General features: G+C 46.9%; 1 protein-coding gene across 1 annotated transcript in view; it reads left to right on the top strand.

The window, feature by feature from the left end:
• PDPR (pyruvate dehydrogenase phosphatase regulatory subunit) overlaps positions 1–14,186 on the top strand; it is a 40,249-nt gene that overhangs the window by 14,375 nt on the left and 11,688 nt on the right. Inside the window, exons 4-15 of the mRNA XM_065924998.1 lie at positions 2,872–2,953; positions 3,045–3,208; positions 3,977–4,098; positions 4,884–5,001; positions 5,720–5,869; positions 8,092–8,284; positions 9,495–9,619; positions 11,262–11,417; positions 11,893–12,026; positions 12,402–12,550; positions 12,752–12,864; positions 13,966–14,060. Coding sequence (XP_065781070.1) covers positions 2,872–2,953; positions 3,045–3,208; positions 3,977–4,098; positions 4,884–5,001; positions 5,720–5,869; positions 8,092–8,284; positions 9,495–9,619; positions 11,262–11,417; positions 11,893–12,026; positions 12,402–12,550; positions 12,752–12,864; positions 13,966–14,060 — 1,601 coding nt within the window. The remainder of the gene's footprint in view (positions 1–2,871; positions 2,954–3,044; positions 3,209–3,976; positions 4,099–4,883; positions 5,002–5,719; positions 5,870–8,091; positions 8,285–9,494; positions 9,620–11,261; positions 11,418–11,892; positions 12,027–12,401; positions 12,551–12,751; positions 12,865–13,965; positions 14,061–14,186) is intronic.

The following is a 14,186-nucleotide window of genomic DNA, read 5'->3' as shown; positions in this document are numbered from 1 at the left end:
AATCACAGATACATCGAGATTAATGCTGACAAAGGATGGTAGCTTCTATTTTTGCCAACTGAAGTATAACCTTATTTGTAAATTGTAACTTAAGACTGATTTTCTAGTAACTTAAACATGGTAGACATGGACCTAACTGTATTTCAGTCTTTTTTGTATGGATTTAATTTAATGACAAGGTCCTTGAATCAGGCGTTACCCAGGGTCTGGGTCGGAAGAGGGTCCACAACAGGCCCAGAGGGGGCACCACTGACTCCGGTCGGTCCCTTGGTTCATTGGCTCGCGCTTTGCTGAGCCTGGCACTCCGCAGCTGCTAGAGTCCGCAGGGACTGGGGCTGCAGGCTTCTTTTCTGGAAGATAACCGAGTCTAGCCTTTGTTCTGGGTCACTGTCCAGAACCCCTTGTTGGGCCTGATCTCTCCCTGGTGCCTGTGGGGCCGTGAGGAAGTCAGGCAACCGAGAGCAAGGGCACCCCCTTGGTCTGTGACCCCCGGTGCAGCACACCAGTGCCGCAGTGCGACGATGGGGAGCTTCCCTGACGGAGGCGTCTGTTGTCCGGCAGAGTGGACGGACGTGCGCTCCCATGACCGCAGTGGTTCAGTGGACCGCTTTGAGACATTACATGACGTCTGTGCAGCCTAGTTTGTTTTTTGGGTTTTTTTTGGCCTAGGAGCATGCAGGATCTTCGGTTTCCAACCAGGGGTCAGACTTTCCCCCGTCACCCTGCAGTGGAAGTGTGGAAATTTAACAACCACTGGACCACCAGGGAAGTCCCAAAACCTAGATTTAATGGTACCATATAATAAGCTAATCTTCTGAAAATAATTAATTCACATGAGGTGTATGTTAACTGCTTTTAGCTCAAAGTTACTGGGTCACTTCAAGAGTCCTCATTATACAAAAATTGGTTTCTGCTGTGCCTCTTTTGTACCTGATAAAATTTTTGTCAGGTGACTGAATGTGATAATCTAAACGTTTTGATAGTCTTCTGAAAGTACTTCAATGTATTATTTGACCTTATAATAAGGATGGATCATTCTTTTACAGTTAAAAAACCTAGATACAGGTAGATTAAGCCACTTTACCAAGTTGATAACCAATGAATTTTTTAAAATATTTTGTGGGTTGTAAGGAACTTTTAGAAAGTTTTAAATATATGTAATAAATTATTATAATAAATGTGAATAATACAGAAATATAGAAAGAAAAAGTCAACCTCCCCACTGAATTCCCACCAAAAGGTTACCACTCTGTGGTTTGTTTATGTGTACTTTTTTTAAAGCGAAATGAGATTGTATTAAGCATATCTGTACCTTGTTTTTTCCACTTAATATCTTGCACAAAAACATGCATGCATAAAATTGATGAAGTCCACACACAGGACTATTAAGTAGACGTAAAAAGGAGGAGGAAGATGTCTATGAATTGCTATGAAGTGATCTCTGGGATACATTGTTAAATGAGAAAACCAAGATGGTAAAAGCTATATAAAATATACTGCTTTTTTATAAGAACTAAGAAGAAACAAGAAAATATACATTTTTTTGCAAATAAATATAGAAAGGATAAACCAGAAAGTACTGAGGTTGGCGGGTCTTCCCTGGAGGTTCTGCAGAAAAGAAACTGCTGACCACTGCAGGACACCAGAGTTCGATCCCTGGGTCAGGAAGGTCCCCTAGAGAAGGAAATGGCAACCCACTCCAGTATTCTTGCTTGGCAAATCCCATGGACAGAGGAGATCCTGGAGGGCTATAGTCCATGGAGTCGAAAAGAGTCAGACACGACATAGAGGCACGACATAGCAACTGACGCTGGTTACCTCCAGAGTAAGTGGGAAATAAGGTGCATGGTGGGGAAGTGGGGGGTAGTTGATATTTCTGTAGTTCGACTTTTAGAATGATTTGGACATTCTAAATTCTCAAATATGAAAAAAAAAAAAATCAGAATGGGAGGGAACCAACAGTGAAATACTAGCAGAAATAACATAGTTGCATTTCAGATGAATAACAACTTTATAATGGGGGAAAAAAGAACAAACTGAGAGACTTCTGACCATAGTGTTTAACTCTACCTTTAGTCGAAGACAAACGGAAATGTGAACACACACTGACCTGTACTTAGCAAGTTATTTTTCCAGGGGTATGAAAATTTTTGCTTTCTGTGTATTCTAGGACAGAGCAAAGGAATAAATATAATGAGGATATGTCTAATACTTATAAAAACCAGGCTCTGAAATTATCATGACTGTATTTCCATTTTAAAAAGACAAGTGACTGATTCAGGCTTTTCTTCATGAGAACTGATAAGACACTGCATCTGGGAGGATTGTCATTGACTCAGGTTTCGTAGTGGTCACATCCAGTACGTTGACTGCAGACACCAGGACTCGCCCGGGCTAAGCTGGGCAACAACGAGGAGCTTGCAAGGCCAGCGGGGCCTGTGGGGTGGGAGGAGACTGCCAGCTGGAGGCAGGGTGGAACCAGGTGCTGACGACCCAGGCTCTCAGCTGGAAGGGGAGTGGGCTTGCCGGAACACTGCTGCTCCTGAAATGAGAGGAGGGACCTCCGCCTTCTCTCCTGGCCCAAGACCCAGGGTCCAGGAGGTCAGATGAGCTGAGCATAGGTCACAGGCCTGCGGCGGCATTGAGAGCGGCCATCTCCATGGGTCCGTGCCCACCAGGGACCGGCGGAGAAAGGGCTTGGTCACCTGAAGGGGTGAGGGAGGGACGGGTCACAGAGCCGTGAACTGAGCCTGTCTGGGTGGTGGCAGTCCGGGACTCCTTGCGGGTCGCCCGCCTCACAGTCTGGTGGGCTCCCACTGCGCCCCCGCAGGTGGCCCGGTCTGTCTGAGTTTGGGCTGCTTTCCCTTCCAGGTTACACTAGGACGGGCTCCATCTTTCTGGCCCAAACTCAGGACCGGCTCATCTCCCTGAAGCGCATCAGCTCGAGGCTGAAGTACGTATGAGGCTGAGCCCGTCCCGACCTCGTGTCAGCTGGCCTCTGCGGAGGCCGGGGAATGTCATTGTGCCCCTGTGTTCTGTGCCAGTGTCATAGGCATCCCCTGCGAGATCGTCTCCCCCAGGAGAGTGGCCGAGCTGCACCCTCTGCTCAACGTGCACGACCTGGTGGGCGCCATGCACGTCCCCGAGGACGCGGTGGTGTCCTCCGCCGACGTGGCGCTCGCCCTGGCCAGTGCCGCCTCCCAGAACGGTGAGTGGGTGCAGGGCGAGGAAGACGGGCGTCAGGAGAGCGCTGCCCGGCGGCAGGGCACCAGCCAGTTTCTGCGGCGGAACTCCGGCTGGCGGCTCTGACTTTTTGTCTCGGCGCAGTACCTGTGAACACAGCTTCCCTCGGGGCCACGTTTTTCTTGTTAGGTGTCCTAGGCACTGCCTTTAGTCCTGCTTAGAGCGTTTTAGGTGTAAGGGCCTTTTTCCCTCCACAGGACTTGAGAAGCTCCAAGGCTGGCACAGGCCTTGGGGATTCGGTGCACAGCGGGGGTCACGTCCCGGGGTTGGAATGAACGAGGGGAAGGCTGATCCGTGGTGTTGTCCGCTCTGGATGAACTGGGTCGTGGTGTGGGTCGATGAGGATTGAGGAGGCCCTGTGGTGCTGTTTCTCTCCTGCCCCTTTTATGATCCCTGGACTTTTGTTTGGCTGCGCCATGCCCCTTGTGGGACTTCGGTTCCCAGCCAGCAATGGAACCCAGGCCCCCTGCAGTGGAAGTGTGGACCCGAACCACCGGGCCGCCAGGGAAGTCCCATGATCCCTGGAATTCGATGATGACTTCAGTTGGCTGGTATTTTCAGTCTTGGGAAAGGCCCATTTCTACCATCTCAGGATGTGGTTTCAGGAGTGTTTTTGATTCTAAAGTTAAAGTATGGACTTGGCCTTTTCAGTGTTTGTTGAGAAGCTGCTGCAAATGCCTGACTCTGAGACAGCGGATGCCGACTTCCCAACTCTGTGTTTACCTTGGGACAGGTGTTCAGATCTATGACCGGACAAGTATTCTTCATGTTATGGTCAAAAGAGGTCAAGTCACCGGTGTGGAGACAGATAAAGGACAGATCCAGTGCCAATATTTTGTGAACTGTGCTGGTCAGGTAGGTTAGTGGCAAGATTGGGTCACTGACTTTGTTATTTAACTTTTGTCTCCAGGATTTTAGGGTACAGACGTAAGGCTAGTTTTCTAATGGACTAAGCAGGCATCTGGGACACACTGTTTCTTATTTGGCTGGGAAAACTCGGAATCCCCCCCTCCAAACGGGAAGCCTGCCCTTGCCCCTCGTGTGGAAGCCGGGCGACTGTCCCCGCTCCTTCCTGGTCGAGGGGCAGCCCTGCTCAGGGAGGCCCAGAGAGTCAGCGTGGACAGCACCCGGTCCCTGGTTGGGGCTGTGAGGTGGTTCGTTTCATCCCACCACCAGCAGATGCACTTTGGGGGTGCTCCTGTGTCGGGAGCATGGGTCCCGTGTCCAGGACACTAAAACCTGCAGCTCTGAGGGCAGGCTGGTCCCTTGCCCCCCTCCACAGTCTTAAGGGCACCCGGGAGTACTTTCCGCCACGTGGACATCTTCATGGTCGGTGTTTGGGGTTCGCAGTTGAGGCCCGGCGTTTCGTTCGAAGGGCCTCACTGGCTCCCCACGAGCTCCTCTTCTGAGCTGGTGACTCTGTCTTCTCTGCTCAGAAAGCAGACTTCGTGGTTCACCTGGTACCGTGTTGCTCCCCTCTGAAAACGTTAGGAACTAAAGCTGGAAGTCGGCTTCCCACAGCTGACTTGGGGGCGGGAGCATCCAGGCGCCATTTGAAATGGCACTCGTCTCAAGAGCCTGCACCTGCTCATGTGTCCTTCTGTTCCTCTCCACCCACCCATCCCTCTGTCCGTCTGTAGTGGGCATACGAGCTGGGTCTGTGCAGCGAGGAGCCAGTCAGTATCCCGTTGCATGCCTGCGAACACTTCTACCTCCTGACTCGCCCCTGGGAGACCCCTCTGCCGAGCAGCACACCAAGTGAGGACTTGCGCCTTTTTTTTACTCTTGTCTCCTCGCCCCTGTTCCGTCCTCTGCCAAGAAGGGCTTTCTGCTGAGGACATACTGCACCCAGAAGTTTCTTTTCTGGAGCATGTTACAGGGAGGTAGACCCCATTCTAACTTGACTTGAATGTCTCCTTGTGAAAGGATGGCCAAAGTGGGCATGCTGTTTGAGCAGGTTTGTTCCTTTGTTTGCAAGCTAACTGTAGTCCCAGGCAGAGGTCTGAATTGCGCATGTTTGGAGTGTAACCTAGAGCTGACATAATGCTACCCACTGTGGAGATGTCACAGGTGAGCTCTAAACTCGGGCTGTTCAGTGACCCAGCGCCGTAGGGAGGGTTCGATACCACTTGGAGGTCTTCATCCCTGGAGTGGCCTCTGCAGCCCCTGTGTCAGGCTTCCATGTGGCACAGTGGCTTGATTTTAAGACTAGTCAAAGTTTCTAGGTAAGTGATTGGTATAGGGGCAATCTAAAAAACAGACTCCACAGTAAATCTGGAAGGAGCAACCTCGCCCATGATCGGGGAAAGCATTTTAAAGCTAATGAATGCTTGTGTTTACTGAACACTGCCTGGTTAATCAGGGCAATTCTAGGTGTTTTTGTTTAACTTCTTTTTCTGTCTGTGTAACAGCTGACTTGCCTCTAAGCCCCGTGTTCTCTTCTGCTCCCCACCCCCTTTGTCACTTCCTCTCTCAGCTGTTGTAGACGCTGATGGAAGAATTTATATTCGGAACTGGCAGGGGGGCATCCTGTCAGGGGGCTTTGAGAAAAACCCAAAGCCAATTTTCACGGAGGGCAAGAACCAGCTGGAGATTCAGAATCTGCAGGAAGACTGGGATCATTTTGGTATGTAAACTAGATCTTAACATGAGTGCCTTATATTTGTCTGAGATGTTATACATTAAAGCCTTTTCAGGAACACAGGCATATCTCATTTTATTGTGCTTTGCAGATACTGAGTTGTTTTTATAAATTGAAGGTTTGTGGCAAACGCTGCACTGAACAAGTCTATTGGCACCATTTTCCAACAGCATTTTCTGACTTTGCATCTCTTGAATTTTGGTAATTAGAGTAATACTTCAGACTTTTTCACTGAAATGTGTGTTATTGGATCTGTGATTTGTGATCTGTGTATTTTTTCAGTGATCTATCTATTGTATTAATGATCTATCTGTTGTATTGGTGATCTATCTATTGCAAATGATAGGATTTGCTGAAGGTTCGGATAATGGCGTATTTTAGCAGTAAGGTTTTTTTTTTACCTTTTTATAATTTTAATAATATATTGAAGTCTGAGTGGAAATTGTTTTTAATGGTTTTTTTGAGATAAAATTGATGTACAATATACAAGTTTCATGTGTACAAACAATATAGCAGTTCTCAATTTTTAAAGCTAATGTTCCATTAATAGTTATGAAATACTATATTCTGTGTTGTACAATACATCCTTGTAACTTATTTATTTCATACATAGTACTTTGTACTTCTATACCTCCTCCCCTTATCTCGTCCCTTCCCACTTCCCTCTCCCACTGATAACCACAAGTCTGTATCCAATTCTTTTCTGTTATATTCACTAGTTTCTTTTCTTTTTAGATTCCACATATAGGTGATAACATACAGTATTTGTCTTTCTCTGACTCATTTCACTAAACAGACCTTTCAAGTCTGTCCATGTTGTTGCAAGTAGCAAAAAAAAATTTTAGTAGCTGAATAGCAGTCCATTGTATGTATTTACCACATCTATTGATGGACACTTAGGTTGCTTATGTATCTGGCCAAGTATTTTTTAATTTACATTTTTTGGTAGGTATATTGGTATTGTTTTTGCTTTTTTTGTTTTTGGTGTTCTTTTCCCCACAAGGCTTGCAGGATTTTAATTTCCTGACCAGCTATTGAACTCCATGCATACACCAGTGAAAGTGTGGAGTCCTAACCACTGAACTGCCAGGGAATATCCTGTCCATTGGTTTTTTAGACATAATTCTATTGAACATATAATACAATATAATTTTTATATGCACTGTAACGTAATTTTTATATGCACTGAGGAGACCAAAACATTCACATAACTCACTATGTTGCAGTATTCTCTTTATTACAGTAGTCTGGAACCAAATCGAGGTATACCTGTGGTTCCTTACTTGATCTTTGTAACAACCCCATTTGCTTGTCCACAGAGGTTGTCTGGTCTAAGGATACAGTTATTGGCAAGCCGATTCAGAGACCTAAAATTAAAATCTTGATTAATTTTGCCTTCTCACTTTTTTGCCTAAACTCATTGCTGAAAGTTTAGGCTAGGAGGAAACCTACTTTTTGTGTATGGGGGGAAACCATCTTTTGATAGGACTTCATTTAAGATGGAAGAGACTTTTTAAAAGCAAAATTGTTAATATGTTCTTTTACTCAATTTTGAAATAATTTTAATTTATTTAATAGGGAAAATAATCATGTAATTCCAAATTCAAAAGGAATGAAAGAGTCTGTCATGACGAGTGTCCTTTCTTCCACTTGAACTTAAATTTTTTTCCCTTAATTTGGGGAAATTTCAGACTTTCACAAGTGAAGAGAATAGCATACGGACGTTTCATGTCCCTGCCAGCCGGCTTCAGTCTGGCTACATCTTGATCCCTGTCCCACTGGATCTTTCCCAGGGTGATGCACTGACCTTAAAACAAGCTGAGGATCTGTCTTTTGCAGCTGCTAGAACATAGGAAAACACTGCCTTTTATCGTGTATCTCTTTGGGGGCCTTTTAATTAAGATTTCTTGTCCTACCACTGATGCCTGTGAGATTTTATTTTAAGCCACATATAGTATCTGCTCTTCCATAATACCTTTCCTTTCTACAAAATATCTTTTTTTCCTCCGTCTTTGCAACAAGAACTTTGTAGGGCTGTCCCGTAATTCCACCAAGGTTTCTGCTTCTGATAGATGGCCCAGTTGGCTCTTCTCAGAAAACCTCCCCAAGACACTTTGAGAAAGGAGCGGGAGGCGAGGCATGTAGGGGAAGGCAGTTTTGAGTCCCCTCAAGCTGAGGACTGGGTTTGGGTCTGTTGTGTCTCTCAGAGCCCCTGCTGAGTTCCCTGCTGCGTCGGATGCCACAGCTGGAGACTCTGGAGATCGTGAAGTTGGTGAACTGCCCCGAGACCTTCACCCCAGACATGAGGTGCATCATGGGCGAGTCTCCCTCGGTGCGGGGCTACTTCGTCCTGGTGGGAATGAACTCTGCAGGCCTTTCGTTTGGTGGAGGAGCTGGAAAGTAAGTCCTTCCCACTCCCACTCGGCTTGCTGGGCTTCCTCCTTTCTTCTTGTTCACATGGTCTGTGATGTACTTAGTCCAGCACATTCGTAGTAAGCGGGCGACTCGTGTCTGCAGAGAGCTGTCCCCTTAAAGCTACTCGCCCCCATTTCAGGCATGTCACTGTACAGAATGTGTTTGGAACCCCCCTTTTGGAGTTAGCCTGGGAACCAGTGGGATGTACGTCTGTACTACTTCGGTCCTAACAAGCGTTGGTCTTTTGAATGTGTTTATTTGAGTTTGGAAGTAGAGATGATGAGTGGAGTAGAAGATCGTGCTGATCACATAAACTTTTAATTTAAAATTTGGTACTAATAAAAATAAAGCCAGTGTCAAAAGGACAGCACTATAAAATCCCACCTATGTGAATACATAAGAGTAGTACAGCGCATAGAGACAACATAGAATGGTGGTTTCCAGGGGACAGGGGTGCAGGGGGTGGTCTCTGTTTACTGGATATAGTTTGTTTGGGAAGTAAAAAAATTCTGGAGGCGAATGGTGGTGATCATTACAGACAGTGTGAAAATATTTAACATCCCTGATGTATATACTTGTAAATGGTTAAGATGGTAAATTTCATATTGTCTGTATTTTACCACAATTTTTTAAAATTTTAAATTAACTGACCAGTAAGTATACTTGGGTGAACCATAGAATGGCTCTGGAGACAGTTATGGATTAGAAGTTACCAAAAATGTTTGGAGCAAAGGTGATATAGCCATATAACTGTATAACCTCCTCCTGAGGTGACTGTTTTACAGGAAAAAAAAAACATCAAAATATATAGAGTACATTTGTATGTTTATTTTAGTCTTATTTCTTCATGCGTGAGTACTAAGTCACTTCAGTCATGGGTGACTCTGCGACTCTATAGACTGTAGCCCACCAGGCTCCTCTGTCCGTGGGGTTTCCCAGGCAAGAATACTGGAGTGAGTTGCCATGCCCTAATACTTGCCAGGCAGCCTTACCATTAGTGCTCATGTCCTCATGGTGGTCTTGTGAGAGCAGTAGATGGATCTCATTTGCTTCTTCCAGAAGTTAAGGAAATTAGAGAATCACTCATCCAGTCTTGACAAGACAGGGTCTTTGGATCCTGTTGGTGCTTGAGTCCTAGTCCAGCACTGAGCATGTCACGGTGCCGAGAAGCCTGGCAACTTCCCCCTTTACGCAGGTACCTTGCCGAGTGGATGGTGCACGGCTACCCCTCAGAAAACGTCTGGGAACTGGACCTGAAGCGGTTTGGAGCCCTCCAGAGCAGCCGAACCTTCCTGCGCCACCGTGTCATGGAGGTCATGCGTGAGTGAAGCTGCGTCCCCACTACCCCTCTCTGCCCGCGTCTGACTGGCTCTGTCTCCACAGGGTAGAGTCCTCCTCGGCTCTTCAGTAATCGCGTCAAGTCGGGCTTCTGGTGTTTGCCCGTTTCAGGCCTGTGTTGGGGGCACCATGCCCCATGACATGTGTGAACTCTTTTGTTTAGTGTGTTGTGCAGGGCTTACCTCCGTGACCAGAAAGTGGACTGGGACGCACGGGGGTCACTCCTGTCAGACTCGTAGCAGCAGCTTCTTGAACATTGTTGTCATTGCCTTCTTTTCACTTTGCTGTGTCACAGTGAATGCTCACACTCCCCACTTGGTCTTTGAGATCATGGTTTGCTTTCCAAGGCAGAGAATTTGTCACGTTAGTCTCAAAGCATAAGTGACTCACACCATTAACCCACCATATGCTCACCAGATGGGAAACCACTTCTCATGTAAATACCAGACATGCATTCCTGCTTTCTCTTTGTTTTTGCTCCTGACTTTGAAGGATTACTACCTTGTCTTGGCTTTTTATTTCCCAGTGAGCCCTTTAGAGATAGCTTTAAAATATATATATATATATATATATAAAATTTGTTTATTTTTGGCTGGGTCTTCAGCGCTGCATGCGGGCTTTTCTCAGTTACGGCAGGGAGGGCTGCTCTGCTGTGGTGTGCAGGCTTCTCGTTGCGGTGGCTTCTCTTTTTACCGAGCGCAGACTCCAGGCCACACGGGCTTTGGTGGTTGTGGTGCATGGGCTGGTAGCAGTATGTGTGACTGCCAAGATTTTTTATTTTCTGTGAAAATCGTAATGAAGCTTGAGCTTCTTGATGACTTTTGGGGCCCTTCTCTGATTCTCATGAGTTGGAAGTTTCAGGCATGACAGAAAATGGGGAATTGGAAGGTAGAACCTAAAGCCCAGAACAGATCTGGACAGCTCAGAGAGGCCAGCATGGCTTGCTTCTGCCTCAGTGAAGCACCTCTTGTTTGGCCTCGTGTGAAGTCATCTTCTCTCTGGAAGAGACTAGAGATCATACCCTTTCTGGATATTTTTACTTTTTACTGTTGCAAATTGGACATTAGGAGAAGTGAATTCTGCCCCTAGCTTTGTTATGTAAAAATGTCACTGGGACAATACTGTGCAACCTGTCAGGTTCCAGAGCTACCATATCAAGTATGCTGTGTGCCCTTTTCTTCAGAAATAGTTAAATACTGGGGCAAGTGTGTGACAGGTCTGACTCCAACAACACAGGCCCTGGAAAGAAGCAGGTGCCAGTTTTTCACACTGTGTAACCTCCTGTGTCCTGTGTAGACGTGATCTTCATCTCTGCTGGGAGCTCAGCATGGTTTAGAACTCTTTCTCCCATTGTTTCTACCTGCTAGTTTAAAAGTAATTATAAACGAAGATCTGGAGTCGTAATGTGACTCACAGCTGTATAACTCTGTGGAGGGGCAACACCAGCTCTTACAATGCGGTCCTTTCTCCTGGAACATTCCTATCACACTAGGTACTGTCGGGAAATTGGGCTACGGCAGCCTGGAAAGCATGCTCTTTTGAATGGAAGCAACTCCAGAGTCTCGTGGATGTGGGTGCTCAGCTCTGTGGCTTGGACTCTCACAGCCTGCTCTTCCATCCCTAGCTCTGCTCTACGACCTGAAGGTTCCCCGTTGGGACTTCCAGACTGGAAGGCAGTTACGCACCTCTCCTCTCTATGACCGGCTGGACGCGCAGGGAGCCAGGTGGATGGAGAAACATGGATTTGAGAGGCCAAAGTACTTCGTGCCACCAGACAAGGGTAAGAAGGCACGTTCTCATATTTGTTCTTTTTGTCCTAAGAATAATAAATCTTGGTCTGGTTCTGTTTTAAGTTATTTATTTTTAGCTGTGCTGGGTCTCTGTTGCTGAGCATGGGCTCTCTCAGCTGTGGCCCGTGGGGCCGCGCTCCGGCTGTGGTGCATGGGGTCTCATTGCAGAGCACGGGCTCTAGGGCACTCAGGCTCCGGGAGTTGTGTGCACAGGTTTAGTTGCTCCATGGCATGTGGATCTTCCTGGGTCAGGAATCAAGCCTGTGTCCCCTTACTGACAGGCAGATTCTTAACCACTGGGCCACTAGGGAAGTCCTAAACCTTATTTTTAAACGCATATAGCTTGACTGTGTTCCTGGGAGAATAAATAATAAAAACCAATTATACTGTCCTAAGCTATCAAGGAAACTCACCAGGACAAATCCCCTCCTTTTCTGTCTTCCTTTGGTTTTCTCTGTCCTATAGACCTTCTGGCCTTGGAGCAGAGCAAGACTTTCTACAAGCCAGACTGGTTTGAGATTGTGGAGTCCGAAGTCAAGTGCTGTAAGGAAGCTGTGTGTGTCATTGACATGTCCTCTTTCACAAAGTTTGAAATAACAGTAAGTGTTTGAGAACCAAAAGAACAGACTCGGAAATATGCCTGTTTATTACATGCCTCTTGTTTTTCATCCATCGCTTCAGAACTGATTCTGTAAGAACTCTGGTATAGTTTAGTGTGTCAACTGAATTATAACATTTTCTGGAACTTTTAGCTCTTTGTGTCTGATGCTTTCTCTGCTTGCAGAGGCCCGTCTGACACTAAAAAGTCGGCAGCTAGCTTCCCTGAGCTCCTTGCAGTGGAGTAAATCTGCAAATATTGTTGTATGAGTACCAGCTACTTGAATTTTCTCAGCAAGTGACCTTGCACACCAGGCCGCATTGCCAGCCAGAGGTTCTTACATCTGTTATCTCTGTTTCATTCCCTAACCCTACAGTCCACCGGGGATCAGGCATTAGAAATTCTCCAGTACCTCTTCTCCAACGACCTTGACGTGCCTGTGGGCCACATCGTGCATACCGGCATGCTCAACGAGCGTGGCGGATACGAAAACGACTGCAGCATAGCCCGGCTGAGCAAGCGCAGGTGAGCCAGGCGCCACCCCACTCCCTCCTCTTTCGGGCCCTAGATGGCGTGGCCTAGAAGGATGTGCTCTTGGATCCTTCCCTGAAAGCTGTGAGACCATTGGCCACGTTCTGTCCGTTGCTTTGACTCTAGCTGAGAGCCGAATGCTTCCTGATCTTTTTTCTGCTGCCTGGTTTTGATTACTTTTGGTCTCACTTTCAGTTTCTTCATGATTTCTCCAACCGACCAGCAGGTCCATTGTTGGGCTTGGCTTAAGAAGTACATACCAGAAGACAGCAACCTGATTCTGGAGGACGTCACCTGGAAATACACTGGTAAGGGGCCCTTCGGCGTCAGGGGGCCCTCTGGGGTCAGCTGGCCCAGTGATCCAAGTTTGTCTTCTCCATCTGCCTTCTTCATATCTGATGTTCAGGAGTGTCAGAATTAGCATCTTGTAAGAGGCTCCTGGTCATAGCCAGTCGATCCCACATGTTATAAGTAGAGTGTGGGATGAGTTATTGCTTCTGTTTGTGTGTTTACTGCTGTATCCCCTACAGTCAGCATATGAGAGTACAAATATTTGTTGAATTAACGCATGACTCATTATTAAATTATTTTAATTCATTATGTAGTATTGTTTTCGTCACAATTTCCCCTTAGTTTTTTTTTTTTTTTTTTTAGTAAGTAAATACTTCTTAAGGATAGTTAACTTATTTCCTGATTATCTCCCCCTCAGCAGTCCTCTCAGGGAGCAGCCCTCTCTCTTCTGCCCCCTAATTCCAGCTTTAACCCCTCCCTGCTTCTCACTTAAAGGACCCTTGCCTCGCCTCCACCAGACCCTCAGTGTACTGACATCATCATAGCAAATATGATGGCCTTCTTGCTACCAGATTGGAATACTGTAGAAGCTTACAGAAGCCAGGCTGTTTTCCAGTCCATCTGAGGGTATCTGATGTGTGATGCGCTCAGCTGCTGTCACAGATCCCAGCTGGGGGGCAGCTCTCCTCGGGGCTCTCCTGTTACTGATTTGTGTTTGGGGCTTTCCATCACGCAGCCGCACTGGGAAGAGGAGGAGAGCAGGACCTGTGTGGGTGTTCAGGGCCAGCCCTGGGAGTGGGCTCCTGTCCTCTGGCCTGATGCTCCTGGTCTCGCTGCAGAGGAGGCTGTAGAGTCTCATCTTCCTCTGTACCCAGGAAGAGGCCACAGCTAGCCAGGCTCTCACATACCAGGAATCAGTGGCAGCACTTAGCAGCCTTGTCAGGAGAAGTGCGTTTGCCAGAATCTAGGTGCCTCCTAGGACTGCCTAAACACAGGAAGGTATTCATGGTCTTGCCACCCAGACCCGGCCATAGGTGAGCAAGTCCAGAACAGACCTTCCCGATTGGCTCAGCCGTCCACCTGGAGCAGCCAGACATGTCCTACTCTTTCCCCTTTAGCCCTCAACCTGATTGGTCCTCGCGCTGTGGATGTGCTATCTGAGTTGTCCTACGCCCCCATGACTCCAGATCACTTCCCAAGTCTGTTTTGCAAGGTGAGTACTGGGAAACTTCTAGTTTTTAAATAAGCAGGGAATGTTCTTGTACAGAGATGGCAATTACATGTTTTCATTATGGTGTTAACATCCACAGAGTGTGTTCTTACACTCATTAAGCAAACA

This window comes from Muntiacus reevesi, chromosome 2 (genome assembly GCF_963930625.1).
Source record: "Muntiacus reevesi chromosome 2, mMunRee1.1, whole genome shotgun sequence".
Lineage (NCBI taxonomy): Eukaryota > Metazoa > Chordata > Mammalia > Artiodactyla > Cervidae > Muntiacus > Muntiacus reevesi.
This window is presented reverse-complemented; position numbering and strand designations above follow the sequence as displayed.